Genomic DNA, 18,252 nt, shown 5'->3' with positions numbered 1-18,252 from the left:
AACGCCTAATGAACGCGCAAGTATTGTTTAGCACATGGTTAGTACACTGCTTAAATCTTTGGACAATGTTCCTAAAGCGTTCGTTAACCTGGCATTAGGAACAGCGTCCATCCTTTAAGATGTCAACTTGTACACAACACAATATGATAGTTACTTTGAAAACTTTGTTCCAGTAATGGGTACAAAGAAACAAACAGCAGATGATCTTTGGTACAGGACATCCGTTGCCATGCACCTACTGACATTTAACAGACCATTTCCAGTTTTTCAGTTATTTTGCAATTTATTCTCATTTGGACACAAATGGACTATGTGCATGCACATTATTGAATGTTTAATATTATTGCTTATTATCACAATACAATGGCACACTGGATAATCTACAATGTTTATCTTTACATACAGTGTTAACTTTGAGGACAAAAACTCTTCCTGTGTTTAAGATATATGATCTTGAAAACATGTATATAAATTTCTCATAAGTTTTTTAATGCGTTTATTTATTGCCCTTATAGCATACTGTTTACTCAAAGCAACACACTATGCTCTTAGAAACACAGCATTCATTTTGGATTCAATCCAGATATTTCAGTCAGAAATATATGTATCACAGTATATAAAAGTACAGGAAACAAAGGAAGATCGAAGGAACGTCGAGATGAAAATGCTGCAGCACATGATCGTCTGTGCCTGTGACCCTGATAATGTATTTACAATCGTGTTTGTTCTGTAGCTTCAATGACTAATAACCAAACTTAAAGTGTTTAAAAAAATGTGAATTATGTATTGTACAATAAATCAACTGATACTGAAAATCAATAATCACCTTCCAGTGCATACTCTTAAAAGTGAACGAGTGAATTTAGTTTTACGCTGCCTTTAGCAGTATTCCAGCAATATCAGTGGGCACGAGAAATGGGGTTCACACATTGTTCCCGCATACCCATAAAGTCATCTCGTCAACGTCCAAGTCGTAACTGACCTTGTTTATAAATGGTGCAGTTTAGATATTTGCTGGCAGCCTGATTCTGAACGTGAAACAGCGTTTTTAAGTATCAAGTGTTTATAAAAACACTGAACTGTACACAATGTTTTTGCTGAAAGTTAAGGCCTAACATCAGTAAGGTAACCAGGAGAAAAGAATGGGGCAAAACAAGAAACATTTCGGTGTTCATCTCTTCAGAGTGTTATCCCTCTATCTACAGCAATGCAGCACCTTTGATTTAGCATGGTCATGTCACGTCTACATGGCTGCCATAGTCACTTGTGCCTGTACAGATTTGGTAACAAACGACAATTTTCGTGTTGGTACCAACAGGCGACAACCGCACGAAAGGCAGTTGAGTATGGAGATCCAACCCGATTTTGCTTCCATATTGCCATTCGTTTGGTATAGGTTTAGTGGAGACAGCATCTTGACATTTGAAAACGATACTGGGATAGTGTACTGTTAACAGATGTACTGAAGTTGTTGCTTTTTATCTGGGCAACTCTGTCAGTCTTGCAAAGATATCAAGGCATCTGAGGGAACGCTTAAGCGAAGCTTGCGATAATCAGCGTTGTCAGTGACCCAGTGGTACTCATTACAATATATGCAACATGTGGTCAGAAATTATCATACTGCAAAGTGATGTGTTGTCCTTGCATTTGCACAGAAGAGAACAGAATTTTGAACGATGTCATCCCCAAATCCTCTTTTAACATAGTGCAAATGTCATCACCATCATAAAAGATGGTGACATTGTTCATATTCTGCAAGCACTCTTTCAGGACGTCACTCTACCTCCATCTCAAAACAATTATTATGAACCATGGCAAGACACTGAATTGATATTGTTTTGTTAATTGCAGTGGTATATTTATGTCTTGGATAGAAAGAATGAAATTGGGCCAAATCAAAGATCAGCATTGAAGATGTTATTTGTGGTGAAAAACTGAGCTTGTCCTTGGTTCAGTCTTACACATTTCTAATCCTGAGACAATAAACCACTGTTCAGTTGGAACATCAATTCAAACTCATTAATGCATGCTCCTTAACAGTATTTAATATTTGTCTAGGTTACAGGCGAGCATTTGATCCCGGATAATGAAATTTGTATTGCATTTTACATGAAACATGAAATAGAACATGGAAAACAATATTTAAACATGTAGACATTTTTATTTTGATATTTACATGGCCCAAACATTCTCACAATCACATATAAGAAATACAAACATTATTCTGTACATTGTAACACCTGGTTGTTTCATTTGTCTACATATTCCTCAAGGGCAACACACACATTTACAGTCATAGCTTGATTAGATTAAAGCTTATCAAAATACATTTTCCATCTGCCATGTGTAAAGGGTCATCCATTCAAAAAATATACCTCAGAGGTTGCAGATTGGAAGACAATCTACAATGCAGGCTGTTATGAGCTCTCACATTCTGTACATTCTTAACCTTGAAATAACAAGGGTGTTCAAACAATAGTTTCAGTCTTAAATCTGCAGATTCCTGTATGGATTGTCACAACCATACATACACAGTGCACCATACACTGTGCACATACTGACATGTTTTCATGCATTTTCTCAATACCTTGAATCCCCTATGGGTCAGCCTTATTGCACATTGGAACCACAAAATGATGTCATCATACAAAACAACCTGTCCAAGCAAATGTCTTTCAGCAGCATTTAGAATTTGTTACAGATGACCAAGATGTTTTATTGATAAATCTTTTAATCTTTGACACACGTGTCGGGTCATTGCAGATCCCTTTATCAGGTGAACGGACAGTTGACAGCTTCAACAAACATTGTGTGTCAAAACTTAAAAGAAGATTTATCCACAAAAGTCCAATATAGTTCTTAAACTATGGCATTCAGAAGAAAATTAGTTGGTGTAATGATTTACATGCATGTAGAAAATTTAGGATCGCTTGATGGCCTCCAGTCCATACTGTATACCTCTGTACAGTGGACTGTGAAGTCAGGTCCTCAAGTTGTCATTCTTCTTTGCTTACTATTATCTACATCCACCAATATTTCTCAATTAGATATTCATACAAGTTCAAACAGGATCCTGTCAAAGTCAGTATTTTGGAGCTTAGCACAAAATGTGATAGCACTTTCTGATTCCACAATTTCAACTTCCAGTATGGAGTCGAAGTAGACGTTTGATTCTCCGTATAACTGCCTCTGTGAAACTGTAGTGACTGCGATCTTTGACATAGCACTGTAATGATAACAGTATACTCAAGCAATAGGAATAACATAAGCAACAACGAAAATTTAAATTTATAAATGGTTACCCAAAATACTTAGGCAACAAATATTTTAACTGCTACCTCTTGAATTCAGAACAAAGTTTTGGGTTTGTTCTTTTTCACATTTTGCACATTTTAAAGATCTGGGTTAGAATTGCCTGTCGTAAGTGGCGACTAACAGGATCAGGTGGTGAGGCACCCATTTGCATAGATCGATGCTCATAATGTTGATCAAAGGATTGCCTGGTCCAAATTTGATTATTTACTGACTGACTCCACTTAGCTGGAATATCCATAAGCGCAGCGATAAACAACCAACCAACCAACCTTTTCACATTCATAATATCAGAAGAAAATAAGTCACACATGCCAATCTGCTTCACCCATAACACCTTACCTGGTTTATCTCTTGCACTTTCTTCAGCAGTGACTCGCTTATGACAGATGGTGCTGTTTGCTTCAGAAGTTCAATGTCATCTCTTGTGACACCATGAGAGAGTTGTTCATACTCCGGTTTGATCATGATCTCAGGTTCTGCAGGAGGGGCGCCACGAATACCTGTAAGGTCTTGACAGAAACATGCCAAGAGTTCTTTACTAACACATGCATTTTTGTTGTTTTACATAGAAGTAATCTTCATTTCAACTTTTCAGACCTATTGCACATATTTATTAATGTTTTTGAAGGTACATGTTTTTATTGAAGTCTTCTAAGACCACATTTTAGCTTTTCCTGATAAGGCCTGATGAGCTGAGCAACAGATGGAGTTTAAATTTTTTTTCTAAAATCCAAGACCAAAATTAAAAACTTCTGTTATCCAAGGATGAATAAGTTAGAAGATGCTTTAATCATGTATTTCATTACCAGATATATTTGGCAAGCAATTTTATACATAATGCTTAACAAATATTAGTAGATTTGTTTCAATGGGTTACGAGTAAGGGTCATGTACTTAGGGTCAACAACAAAACATACTGATTGTAAAAACTTAGCATCCTTGGCATTATTCCCTTCCCTACAGGTTAGGAAACTAAACTAAAATCTCAATGACATGGTTGCTGATCCCTACCACCCAATCCATGTGCCTGTGATGTTGATAGACTGAACTTACCCTGTAGTCGCCGTATCTGGTTGTGTCGACGCATGTGTGCCTGATATGCCAAAGGTTGCTGGTCCACGGGGATACAGTGTAGCAGGTAGTACTCCAGGTGACGCCAGATGATGAACAGACAGTTCTCTACAATATCTGGCACGCTAAAGAAATTTTCACAATGATCTGACATGAACTGTTGCACAAATCGGGCAGTCTGCCATCAAGTGATTTCAATCAGTGATCAAACTATTTACAAAAGAGTTCTGTCACTTGAGACATGCCACAAAAAAATTGTCACCTTTTCAGTTTCTCCAAAGGGCAAAACGTAAGGTTTATCTGTGTGTATGGTGGCAGCTAGTAAAGATAAAGCCAGGCAATACAGTCATCTTGAGTGTCCAAGACCAGAAAATAGTCACTGACACTGTAAGCTAAAATCCAAGCTGCTGGGATAAAACACACCATCAACCAACACAATTTCTGTGCCAACAATTTTTACACATCAGTCCCATTTCACAGAGTTTGTACGCTAGAGCTGCAGACGAACCTCCACCAGGCCCCCGTTTCTCAAGGCAATCACAGCACTATGATAGTTGTAAGTCAGTGTTAAAGTATGTCAATCATAATGACTGCCGTTGCGCTACAATCGCCTTAAGGAACGGGGCCCTGGTGGCAGTTTCACTAGCCTTCGTCTGGAAGATCAAGAGGAAAGGAAATTAATGGCTAACCAGCAGATGGATAACAACTGAAGAACCCACTACTTAAGGTCGAAGAGAAAACATCAAGGTGACGCAAAAACATTACTTGTCCTGCTCAATAGTTGCATTATGAACTGCTGGAACAAAATAAAAAGAATTTTTAGAATCTAGAATCCCTAAACCCTGATAATATTCCACATGAAGGATACATGCATGGTGCTGCAGCTCCTTGGCCTTCTGAGTGACGATGTCTGTCAATCTACTTCGGGCCAGCTCATGGCGTTGCTGGGATGACATCTTCTCTGTCCCACACGCACCAGAAAACTGAAACAAGAGAGAATGAGTACGATTTTAAGCAACTTTTAGCAATATTTCAGCGACGTCACGATGGGGACACCAGAAATGGGATTCACACATTGTGTCCATGGGGAAATTGAAGCCTGGCATTCAGTCTGAAGAGTTGATGCTTTAAAAATAAGGCTAACCCACAGCCCCCTTGAAACAAGACAGCTTCATAACCTTAAAAAGGTTACAAGCGGCCAGTTATTTTGAATTACGTGATCTACAAAATATTTGACATAATGAATTCAAATCCAATGTTGGAATAAAAGAAGTAAATCAGTACTAATCAGTATAACTGTTACTACATCACAAGCAACTCATGGCTCACACAACACTGAAAACTGGTTTGTGTCTTTTGTTAGATTCAGGATTTATTTAACATTTTTTCTTATTGTAAAACAGCATAAATAAAAATAATGAGTCCTTTGTAAAACGTCAATTCAAACATGTATGTGTTGACAAAAAACATGACTGTGGTACTCATAGATCCGGGGGGGATTCAAACCTGAGACCAGCCTCTATTGATGCAGTCAAGCACAATTAAAATAATGGCTACAGCACAGCAACTGGTTATCCACATCAATTAAAAACATACAAGAAAAGCTTTGACATCTCATGTTTCTAATTAATAAATGTCTATTAAAGACCTTGTCATAATCAATACTGATGCTCAATAAAGTGAGTGAGTTTTACGCCATTTTCAGCAATATTCCTGGAATATCCCAGCTAGTGGCACTGGAAATGGGCTTCACACATTGAACCCATTTAAGGAATTGAACACAGGCCTTCGGCGTGACGAGCAAAAGCCATAACCACTAGGCTACTCTACCGCCCTTGCTTATTAATGCAAAACAGGAGGGAAAAAAATATGCCTCTGAAAGAAAAGAAGTGTTTAGCGTAAACCAGTGACTGTCCTCACCTGTTTGAGGTCCTCAGAGCTGAGGTCCTGCAGATGAGTGAGCTTCTGGACATGCTGCCTGTGACTGTCATAAACCACTAGGAACTGTCCAGCACACTGCTTCAGCAGGTAAACTATTACACCAAGACTCAGGCTCTGACTCCCACCAATACTTGAAATGGAGAACTCTGAACACAGAAAAACATGTCAGCATGTAGAAAATATGTCAATGAAAGAAAACGACAGTACAAATTCAAAACTACTTTGAATAGAACTTGAGTAATCTTAACACAGCATACCAACTAAACGAGTACACAGGTCACAGATGAGTATGAGCAAATGCCACAATACTGTCAAATCAAAGATCATAATCATTGCAAAGCTAGGACTCAAAAACAAAACAATTCCTGGCAAAACAAAGGGATGCAACTCTGCATAGGATAACAAAGCACCTCTAAAGCAGATGAATTCATGAATAATCTGGAAGCATGTAAGAGCACTTAGATAACCACTGGGTATTTGTGTCACATGTAGTAAAAATATGTCCCCAGAACATACAGCAAATTTGCATACTATAACTATGTGCTGCTCAAGTACTTAAGTGAAAACAGAAAAGTGCAACCTGGACATGCTTGTGTTCTTACCTGCTGACATGGTACTCAATTGTTTTACTGTGCTAACCGACAGAAGTCTCATGACAGTACAACTTTGGGTTGGAATGGAATATTTACGTGACCAGTAGGGCAAGGTTAAACTAAAAATTCTGCTATCAAGACTCTACTTTATACTTGGGCAACTGGGTCCATACATCTTTACACAGACATTTTTGGCATATCTGCTATCCAACAGTAGATGAAATCATATTCCTGCCCAAGTGTATGATTCTTGCTACCATCTCACCATCAGCATCTTGTAGGTCTCTAGCATTTCCCTCCTCCAGGCCTGGGCTGAACAAGATGCGGCTGTACTGAGTAGTGGGACCTGCACATCATCAACAAAACATTTAGCTTAATTTTGAAATACTTCAGCAATGTATTGAAGACAGAAAGAGCTCCCTTGCTGATAACAGATACATTTTAATAGAAATTAACATTCATTTCAAATTGCTCAAACAAGACTTCAACTCACCTGACTCAGTCAGAAGTGATCGGCAGTATGCTACAATATTGGACGTAACTTCCTGGTAGGCCAGCGACACCTTTGCTGCAATGCTCTGGCCCCCCTGGTATGTCTGGCTACTGAGGTTGGTCAGCTGCTTGCTGAAGCGTGGGGAGAAGCTGTAGTGAGACAGGAGAGACAGCATCTGTCTCTGGATCACAGAGCGATGTCCACGGAACTCAATTAAGGCCGTCTCACTGTCCAGGTACTCAGAACCTAGGTCAGCTGTAAGGGAAGTTACAGTTCAAGGAATTTATTAGGTGACTAAGGATCTTGCAACATATGTTATATTTGGGATTACACTTCCTCAGTAAAGTACAGACTCTAGTACTTTTGTTGGGTTGAGTCCCATACAGGATTTGAACCCACACCCTCTATACAAGCATGTGACTCACCATGAACATAAGCATGTGATAATGAAAAAAGTTTATCCCTACTCGCAAGTGACTGAGTTAAGTTTTTCACTGGAATCAGCAATGTTGCAGCTATACTGAATATAATCAAGTCTGGACCAGACAATTCAGTGATCAACAAACATGAGTATTGATCTAAGCAATTGGGATATGATGACATGTATCATCCAAGTGAACAAGTCTGACTAGCCTGTCCTGTAAGTTGCTTCTTACAACAAGCATGGGTTATTGAAGATCAACGCTGATATTCATGGGTTGACTCACTGTGGAAGTTAGCCCTAGAGATGACACAGGTGGTGAGAGCCAGCTCTCGCATGGTGGACAGACTCAGGAGGGGTCTCCTGCTGCGCACGATGGTGTTGAAGATGTCACTGTGGGAGATGATGAACAACATCACCTGCAAGTGTAGATGTCACCCATGGTTTTGAGTAGACACACTACATTTCCCAAGCTAAAATGTCATAACTCTCTGTCAAACAAAACTGTTGTAGAATTCCATATTACAATTAAACTGCTTAGGATCGTCATTTTTCTCTTAAATCAATTACAACTTGTAATTGTAAGCCAAAGTCCAGCCTGAGAATTTTTAAAATATACAAAAGTGTCTGACTTCTGAAAGATGTAAAGAAAACTTACCAGTCTTAGCTGAACCAGGTTTCATATTGTTGTGACCTACCTGAGCTCAGCAAAGACAGATGTCACTGTGACCTCCCTGAGCTAAACAAAGGTTCATGTCATTGTCACCTACCTGAGCTGCCACATCCTTGTTCTCCAACCCAAGGGATGTGAGTATAGCCAGGCACAAGTTCAGGGCTGCAAACAACAGGATGCGATACCTTGCCATTGGGCTTGGGATGAACTCATCTCCGGACATATCCTCCATCAATTCCTTCTCTGGGCTACAACAGAAACAGTTGATGGCAACATCCACATTGCAACACTGATGCTAATAAATTGATGCTGTTGATCACTGGATTGTCTGGTCTAGACTCAATTATTTACAGAATACTGCCATATAGCTAGACTATTGCTGAGTGCACCATTAAACAAGCCAATTAACCAACTGACCAACCTAATCCAGTCTACTACAGTTAATATTATCTTGCCTCACACATGTCATGTTCTGATTGGCTGAGTATTTTCAACATCGCACCCAGATCACAAGTAACATTTTCCATGTACCCCAATGGGAATGCCAAATTCTTTTGGAACTTCATGGTAGTAATTCTTCATATTGAATAACACTGAATCACATATGGTGTACGGAAATTACTGACGTTTTGAGAATGCAAACTGATGGAAGGGAGATAACTCTAAATCTGTTTTTCTTGTATACAAAATCTAATGATGGCTACAAAAAGATTCATCTTACCTCACAACACTTTTCTGTTATGGATATTGAACCCCACTTACAAGCAAGGTACATTTCAAAGTACCCACTGCCAATGTCCTCTCATTTGGTACTTCATGGCAACAAGTACTTTTAGCACTTCCTTATCTCAGAAAACATTGAATCATGGATGCATGATGTATGGAAATTACCAATGCTTTCAGAATGCAAATCAATGGAAGGGAGATAACTCTGAATCTGTTTTTGTTGTGTTGTCTGCAAAATATAGTTATGGCTACGGAAAGGGGAGCATAAACAAATACTGAGGGTACATGAACCCATGCCCACCTCATGACCAGTGAACAACTTATATTGTACCCGTGCTTCAAACAATTCAAAATTAACATTGATGTGTTCGGTTCATTAGTCCCTCAGGGCCCATGTCTTGATGTACTCTCCATACTTGTTGATGCACACATCAAGGCTACATTAACTACTATCTTACCTCACACATAAATGTCACTGTCTGATTGGCTGAGCGCTCTTGTATTATTTCCAATGCAACCAGGTGCATTGCAATACACCCCGCTGCCAATAGTAACTCATTCGGTACTATGTGGTAGTTACTGTTTTATCTCGAATAACCTTAAATGATGCATGATGCACAGATATTACCGCTGTTTTGTGAATGGAAATTGATGGAAGGGAGATAACTCTAAATCTGTTTTCCTTGTGTTGTCAGCAAAATCTAGCGATGGCTACAAAAACATTTGACTCTCTTTCCAATAAATAAATTTTGACAAAACATTCAAATGTAGTTAATGTGAATATTAAGAAGGGGAATTATATCACAATGACTTCGGGAAAAAACAGCAAGATTTGAATCGTTTGATTCACCCAAGTTGGCTGAAGTGTACGATCCAATACCCATGCTTCAAACAGTTCAAAATTAACATTGAGGTGTTTGGAAAGATACATACGTAGTTCACTGGTCTCTTGAGGATCATTGAGGTACCCTTGATGTATCTGTTTATGTTCCCCTCACCGTTCAGGCGCAGGGAACATAATACATGGTAAACAAGGGTACCTCCACCCATGGCCCCTCGTGACCAGTGAACAACTTATACTGTTAATTTATACATGAAAAGTGGGATTGCAACATAACTCTCCTCCCTCTAATGTTTGTGACCATGACAACAGATGATCCTGTGGAGGGGGACTTACCTCTCTGACTCAGGTCGGAGGTCAAAAAAGGCACATGCTGACAGTTTCTGAAGTATCCCACATCTGAGCAGTGTATGCGCTCCTTCTAGCGTCTCTCCAACACGAGTGAGCAAGCTCTGAAAGCATGTACAATATGATGTCAGTTTATAACTTTTGATGTACCATGACCATATTGAAATAGGAAAATTAGATAAACCTGTAGAAGTTTCCAATTCTTTGGTGAGAATCATCCTTGGGGTACATGCATTTTCTGCTCCTGAAAATGTCATGTGACAGTCTTATCAATGTTTTAATAACATACTGGACAATAAATTAAAAAGCCTTTTCATTCATTATACGGCCCTACATCACATGGAGTCACCTCTCTACCATGCATGCGCAGCCAAGCAGGTAAGTATTCCATCCCATATCATCATTATAAATAAATCAGTGAACAGAATTGCAGGCAGGCCGGTGGCCCTACCCCAAGGGCAATTCTCTTCCAAGAATTGGAAACCTCTATAGGTTGAACTAATTCTTTTTCATAGAGATCGTCTTTGGGGTATATATATACGCATTCACTAAGACTCCCATAGACCAGAGAGATTGTACAAAAGTAACTTATGTCATAACACTCACATGTCATGTGACCCGAAGCTTCTGTAAAAGGCAATATGAGCAGGAACTGACAAGGAGGAAACAAACTGAGACCCAACCTTACAAGTTATGCATACAGTGCAAAAATAAATATCCCACCCATCAAGGGGGAAGACCAACTCACAATCAACTATGAACTCGTTTGAGAAATCGAATTATACGCAACTGAAAACAGCATCATCTGTCCCGATAACCAAGACACATTCAGTCATGGTGGCAGGACACTGTCCATTGGAGGGAACAGATCGGCCAAAGCAGACTCAATCACCGGATGTGTATCAAGCAGATATAAGTGTTAAGCAGCATAAAAGTGTTAAGCCAGCTCTAAATAGTGACAAAGGCTTTTCGTCAGTGGTGAGTGCCAATGCAAAAGCATTTGAAGGGCCCATTGCCCTGACCAAGTGAACCTTCAACCCCTCAGGGGGAGGCTTGCCCTTATCCGGGTATGTAGCACAAATGACCAAAACAAGCAAGCGAGATAGCCTTCCCACTACCAGAAAGGCAGAACACAATCCCTTGTCTTCATTTGATATAGACCTTGAGGGTCTTAATGATATCCAAGGGGTGGGTGCTCGTTGGAGAAGTCCCTGATGTGGAAGGCTGTGTAAGAGCTGGAATTTCAACAGGAGCAGTCACATCTAAAGCGTGACTGATCTTTCCGATGTTAAGTATCCAGGAGGTGAATACTGACACAATCAGGATGGAACACAGTCAGCCCTGGGTCTGCTGACATAGCAAGTAAAACCAAAAAAATTCGCCCAGATGTTACTGCCACCAGAAATATGGTCTTTCATGTTCAGCTAAATGGGAAAAGCTAGCAGATTTGAAAAAGTAGGACCAGACAACCAATCTGGCATGACTGACAAATCCTAAGGTGGGCTGGTACACCTGACAGCAGGTTGAACCCGACCCACGCCAGCCAAGAAATGCTGCTCAGAGGGTGCTGTCCAGGAAGAGCACCACTGAGAGGTGTGAAAATGGAAATAGCAGTGGAGTAGCCACGAATGGTTGAAGTCGCAAACCTTCTTCCAAATGAGCTTGCAAAAACGCTAATACTCAGACTAAATCTGCAGAAAAGGGATATGCAATCTCCCTGTAAGAACACCATCACGCATGACCACCCATCCTCATATTGAACGTTTGAAGAATCCTGCCTCGAAGCCAGAATTGTGTCTGCAACTGCTCCAGGAATTCCACAATCTACAAGGCTAGACCTGACAGAGGCCAAGCCGCCCACTGAATCCTTGGACTGGTATGTGGCACACATTTCTAAGGGAGAATGTCCGATCATAACTGTAATAGAACAGGAGGCTGAGCCAGATACCTGAGAATTACCAGAAACTAGTTCTGTGACAGCCAAAGCGGTCCTAGAAGCACAACTAGCCAAGCTGCCTGGGTTGACAGATGGGCAAGGACCCGGGACATGAGAGGTAGTGGTGGAAACGCCCCCACAGTACGTTGCCCGTCCAATCCAGCAGGAAGGCGTCGGAGGCCAACGCCCTCTGGAACGCTGGTATCTGATTTGTCCGGCCAGACGCAAAGAGATCCACCTGGAACAATCAATACAAGTGGAAGACAACTCCAAATATCCGCCAATTCAAGCATCCATTTATGTGGGGACAGGATCAAGGGTGAGAATCCTTGGAAGAGGTCGCTGCCACAGCAGCCTCCCAAATGACCTGCTGTGCCCCCAGAAAGGTCACCCCAGCAGAAACAGAAGAGCCAGCAAGGTCTGCTGTGTTGCTGCACAGTAGTGAGACATAAAGAGCCACAGCTTGTGCATTCCGATAACAACGCACATCACAACTTACACAGCAGACTGATGATACAGGCTTGGATGCTTACCTGGTTGGCTGCAAATGTGTGGCAGAGATGCGACTCCACGTGGTGACGGGCCGTATAATCAATGAAAAGGCTTTTTTATTTGGCCGAAAATGCACTTATCCAGCCTCATGTAAGAATGTCAAGTTTTGATTGGTTCATATGGATCTGACAAAATACCATGTACATCAGTCAAGATCCGCAAGCAGGCAGTTCAAAAGTCATATTATCCTGCCCTGCCTCGGTGACAATGAGAAGTGAGAAAAGCATGCATCACCAAGGATCAGATGATCAGCTGGTGTTAGCATGGCAGCAAGGAAACGTGAACCCTAGCATTTCACATAAAAAAAAAACAAGTTGATTCAATGCATTTGTTTTCTTTTGATTTAGTAAAAACATTTGGCTAGAGAAATGCATTTATCAGTCCCGAGTAAGGTTATATTGATATATATAATACATTATTCGTGATTGATTAAACTCTGTATTTCCCTCAACACTATGTGATAACTTATAATATGTACCTCAAAGACAATCTCTATGAAAAAGAATCTAGAAAATCTCAATTGTGGCATAAAACTTGTGGTATGCATAACACCACACAAACCCTTTCTGGTGCCCCTGCTATTTATTTGCTTAAAGTTTAAACTAAAAGCACTATAAATCTGTCAAATACAAAAACACTTGGAAAAAGTTCTAAACACTCACCATCTTGGACTGGTATATGTAGAGAGAACGAAGCTGTTCTGGGTTGGGTGCCAGGACTTTCTGCAAGTCTGCATCCTCTGTGAGCAAAGAGTCAACAAGGTGCTGGAGGTAGCCCTTCTTACTGAGGAAGGAGAGCCACTGCTGGTAGTGGTCAATAGACATAACTGTATCCAGCACACTCAGGGCCAGCATCTGTAACAGAATACATAACCATCACTGAGTGGTTACAATGCATTAGCACCAATAAAGACACTCTACTCATTGGCCACAGTGGGTGTTTTGACATATGTTCGACAATGTGTCAGCACAACCAGACATGTAGCAGACATACAAAACAAATCTCTTCTGGACGGCACCTCACCTCACCTAACAAATAATAGGGGTGCAACGGTACATCACATCATGGTCCCCAGTGGAAAGGCTTGGTTAAAGATCCGACAAGAAATCTTCTTGGAATTGGGACCAAAACGAAAAGGCCATAACACAATCTCGTTAATCCAATCGAGTTGTTGATAATTTAGCAGCACAAAAATGTCAGCATCGGTAGCTACATGAAGATGTCATCTAGAATTAAATTACATGGAATATTTCTGATGCATTAAGGTGAGTAAGATATTTACAGTACAAACACCGAACATGCTGTATTTCAATGTACCAATCCGGAAACAAAATACCATGGTACTTCTGTTTCAGTCCTATATGGCAATGCCCTAACCCACACAAGGTGCTCACCCTTCCAATATCATGTCCATCACAAGCATCCCTACACACAGTCTCCATCAGACTGTCGCCATACGATAAGATGGTGGACAGGTTCTCCTTAGACAGCTGTTCATACTCAGTCTCTTTTGTACCTAAAACTCGAGACATTCCCTCGCTCTCCTTGCCTGCAGTAGACAGAAATCAATACCTAAATTGTAATAATGTTCTTGTTCAAAATTACATGGAAAATACTTACAGTGGCAACGTTAGTGACCAAAATTATTGTCTCCACTACAAGAGAAGATACTTTGTTGCTATAACACAACAATAAGTTTTTTTTACATACAGATCACCTGTTTCATAAATGATATAAGAATAAACGTGTAGTTTTGTGTTTACAACTATTCAGTCAGAAATTCGAACAAACCTGTAGAGGTTGCAGATTCTTTGAATAGAGTCCTCCTTGGGGTACTTATAAGCATTTAAATGTTCTTTAAATTCTCGCGACAGTTGTAACTATATTTTTTCAATAAAATATATACAAAACAAAAAACATCGTTTTTGTCTTGTGAGACCACCCCTACAGGGCCCCTGGCCCCGTGACAGCCAAGAGCAGGTAACTCTTCAGACTATAGCCTCCAGCAAAACACTTCTGTTCTGTAAGCAATACAGACAGAATGTGGGGAGGTGGGTGGCCTTACCCCAAGGAGGACTCTATTCAAAGAATCTGCAACCTCTACAGGTTTGTTCGATTCTTTTTCATAGAGATCCTCCTTGGGGTACTTATAAGCATTTAAATGTTCTTTAAATTCTCGCGACAGTTGTAACTATATTTTTTCAATAAAATATATACAAAACAAAAAACATCGTTTTTGTCTTGTGAGACCACCCCTACAGGGCCCCTGGCCCCGTGACAGCCAAGAGCAGGTAACTCTTCAGACTATAGCCTCCAGCAAAACACTTCTGTTCTGTAAGCAATACAGACAGAATGTGGGGAGGTGGGTGGCCTTACCCCAAGGAGGACTCTATTCAAAGAATCTGCAACCTCTACAGGTTTGTTCGATTCTTTTTCGTAGAGATCCTCCTTGGGGTACTTATAAGCATAAGACAGACTCCAAAAGACTGATCTTAGGGAGAGGCATTCTGTCTGCTCATAAACCTGACATAAGATGATAACCTGTATTACGTTTAACTGAAAGTAACAAGGAATCAAACTTACCTGGTCACGTGACCTTCTATGCCTTGCGACGGGGGTTCGGACCAGGGTCAGGCTGGTCTAACCCTACATTTCTATGAGAAAGTCGTAGGGTGCTTATAAAAAATGCCCCCCCCCCCCCTTTTTTTTTTTTTACAAAAAACGGGACAGGCGGGAGTCGAGACAGGCGACCGATATATCAGGGTCCATTCTTGTGCACTGGCCAAGGTGCTAGGGAAGACCTGAAAACAGTCTAGACCGGTAAAGCAAAAAATACCACCACCATAATAGAGCCCACCACCGGGATAAAAGATGGAAAGTATACAGTAAGACACCACCACCAGTCTACTTGTTGCAGCTACAATGTCAAATGATCGTTCGTCAAATGATCGTTCGTCAAATGCAAGGGTAGCTCAATCGGCTAGGGCACTCGTGCCCTGCCCACTGGTGAGAACTGACTGGCCAAACCGAGCACGCTCGCTTGACAGTCTGTCTAACTGGTAATGACGGATGATCGTGCTCGGTCGGCTCCAAATAGTCGCGGAGCAGATCTCTTCAATGGGCAAGGCAGACGCATATGCCTTAGACGTCGCCACAGCCCTAACCGAATGAGCTTTCAAACCCTCAGGGGGCGTACGACCTTTCGAGGTGTATCCCATACAAATGGCAGAGACAAGCCACCTAGATATGGTATGCTTGTTCGCCGGAAGGCCAGCCTTGCCGCCACCATAACAGCAGAACAATTGATCATTCTTCCGAATGTCTTCGTTTGGTATAAGCCTTAAGGGTCTTACGGACATCTAAGACGTGAGCACGTCGAAGAGAGGTACCGGGTGGCGAAGGCTGCGTGAAAGCGGGAAGCTCAATAGGCTCCGTAACGTGAAAGGTGCTATCTCTCTTAGGACGGTAAGTATCTGGCAATCGAATGCTCACTCTGTCTTTGTGAAACACCGTTAATTCAGGGTTGGCGGACATAGCGTGTATGTCGCCTACCCGCCTGCCAGAGGTTACCGCCACAAGAAAAGCAGTCTTCCATGTCAACAGCTGGAGGGACAAAGCCGACCGGTTGTGAAAAAGAGTACCGGACAGCCAATCAAGAACGACTGGCAAGTCCCACGGGGGACTAATCCGCCGGACAGACGGACGAATTCTGTCCATGCCTGCAAGAAAGCGCTGAACTAGAGGGTGCTGCCCCAATAATGCACCATCGACAGGAATGTGGAAGGCAGAGATTGCCGTGGAGTAACCTCTAACTGTAGAAGCGGCCAGACCGGCTTCCAGTTTAGATTGCAGAAACTCCAACACAGATACTAGATCTGCAGAAAAGGGATCGAGAATCCCCCTGTCGACACACCAGCGCGCATAACAGGCCCATCTATCCTCATATTGAACGTTCGTCGAATCCCTCCGCGAAGCCAGAATTGTGTCTGCAACTGGTGCAGGAATTGCTCTCGCATGGAGGCGACTCCGGACAGCAGCCAAGTCACCCACTGAATCCTGGGATTGGGGTGTGGCGCTCCGTTCTGGGATAGTAAGTCCGGTCGCAAGGGTAATAGTACAGGAGGCTGAGCCAGAAACCTGAGAATTACCGGAAACCCGCTTTGAGCCGACCAAAGCGGTGCCAGAAGCACAAGCAGCCAAGCCGGTTGTGCGGTCAGCTGCAAGAGGACTCTTGAGATCAGAGGAACTGGTGGGAACCCCACAGCACTCTGTCTGTCCAATCGAGCAGAAAGGCGCTGTTGGCTGATCGCTCTCGGATCTGGTATCCTTGAGCAAAACACAGGAATCTGATTCGTCGCCCCAGAGGCAAACAGATCTACCTGGAACGACCCGAACCACTGGGAAATAATCCCGAATATCCCCCGATGCAGCATCCACTTGTGTGGGGCTAGTATACGTCTCGATAGCGCATCTGCGCGGACGTTGTCTATGCCCGGGAGAAAAAAGGGGAGTACCCGAATGTCGAACTGGTCGCACCACAGCAGAAACTGCCACGTCTCCTGAAGGAGGGACGGAGACACTGTGCCGCCTTGCTTCAGGATATACGTCATAGCGGTCTGGTTGTCCATCTCTAGGCGAACCACTTGACCCCGCACTGACTCCACAAAGCTCTCGAACACCCGGCGGACTGCTCTCAATTCCAACACATTGATGTGTAGGGTAACTTCGTCCTCAGCCCAACGGCCCGAGACCGATAGTTCGCCCAGGACGCCCCCCCAGCCTGTGAGGGAGGCGTCCGTCTGAATCGAGAGGGAAGGTGTCGGTGTCTCTAAGGGGATCCCCCTGGACAGATTTCCGACTTCCGTCCACCACTGCAGGTGAGGAATCAACCAAGCGGGAGTCTCGAGAATAGTCTCGTAGCTCTCCGAATGGGACCACAACTGGGCTAATGCCTGTTGAATGGGTCGCATCCTCAACCTCGCACGCCAGACCACGTCCACTGTAGCCACCATAGTGCCCAGCAAATGAAGCCAAGTTCTTGCTCTGGCTCTGGGGAACTCGAGAAACTGAAATACAGTTCTCTGAACTTTGACGATGCGGTCTGGGGCTAGGGAAACAATCCCCTGAGCTGTATTGAACCGTGCCCCCAAGAACACCAGATCCTGCGTAGGGGTCAGGTCTGATTTCTTGAGATTGATGATCCAGCCGAGCTTCAACAGGATGTCCATCACTTGTTGTGTGGCATCGTGTGATAACAGGAGCCTGAGGGCCCTCAAAAGCCAATCGTCCAGGTACGGATGACAACATCTGCCCTGTGACCTGGCCAGCTGAGCTGGAATCAA

General features: G+C 42.3%; 1 protein-coding gene across 1 annotated transcript in view; it reads right to left on the bottom strand.

The window, feature by feature from the left end:
• Nucleotides 1–2,141: 2,141 nt before the first annotated feature.
• The window catches only part of LOC137286218 (nuclear pore complex protein Nup205-like), a 43,694-nt gene continuing 27,583 nt past the window's right edge, over nt 2,142–18,252 (bottom strand). The window contains exons 30-41 of the mRNA XM_067817940.1: nt 14,305–14,459; nt 13,573–13,764; nt 10,411–10,526; nt 8,605–8,755; nt 8,121–8,253; nt 7,414–7,668; nt 7,186–7,266; nt 6,307–6,473; nt 5,255–5,369; nt 4,369–4,503; nt 3,655–3,824; nt 2,142–3,226 (exon numbers count right to left, since the gene is read on the bottom strand). Of these exons, the coding sequence (XP_067674041.1) occupies nt 3,137–3,226; nt 3,655–3,824; nt 4,369–4,503; nt 5,255–5,369; nt 6,307–6,473; nt 7,186–7,266; nt 7,414–7,668; nt 8,121–8,253; nt 8,605–8,755; nt 10,411–10,526; nt 13,573–13,764; nt 14,305–14,459 (1,760 nt within the window). The 3' untranslated portion in view covers nt 2,142–3,136. The remainder of the gene's footprint in view (nt 3,227–3,654; nt 3,825–4,368; nt 4,504–5,254; nt 5,370–6,306; nt 6,474–7,185; nt 7,267–7,413; nt 7,669–8,120; nt 8,254–8,604; nt 8,756–10,410; nt 10,527–13,572; nt 13,765–14,304; nt 14,460–18,252) is intronic.

Source organism: Haliotis asinina, chromosome 6, assembly GCF_037392515.1.
Source record: "Haliotis asinina isolate JCU_RB_2024 chromosome 6, JCU_Hal_asi_v2, whole genome shotgun sequence".
Classification (NCBI taxonomy): domain Eukaryota; kingdom Metazoa; phylum Mollusca; class Gastropoda; order Lepetellida; family Haliotidae; genus Haliotis; species Haliotis asinina.
Note: the sequence above shows the minus strand (reverse complement) of the source record. Positions and strands in the feature narration are given on the sequence as shown.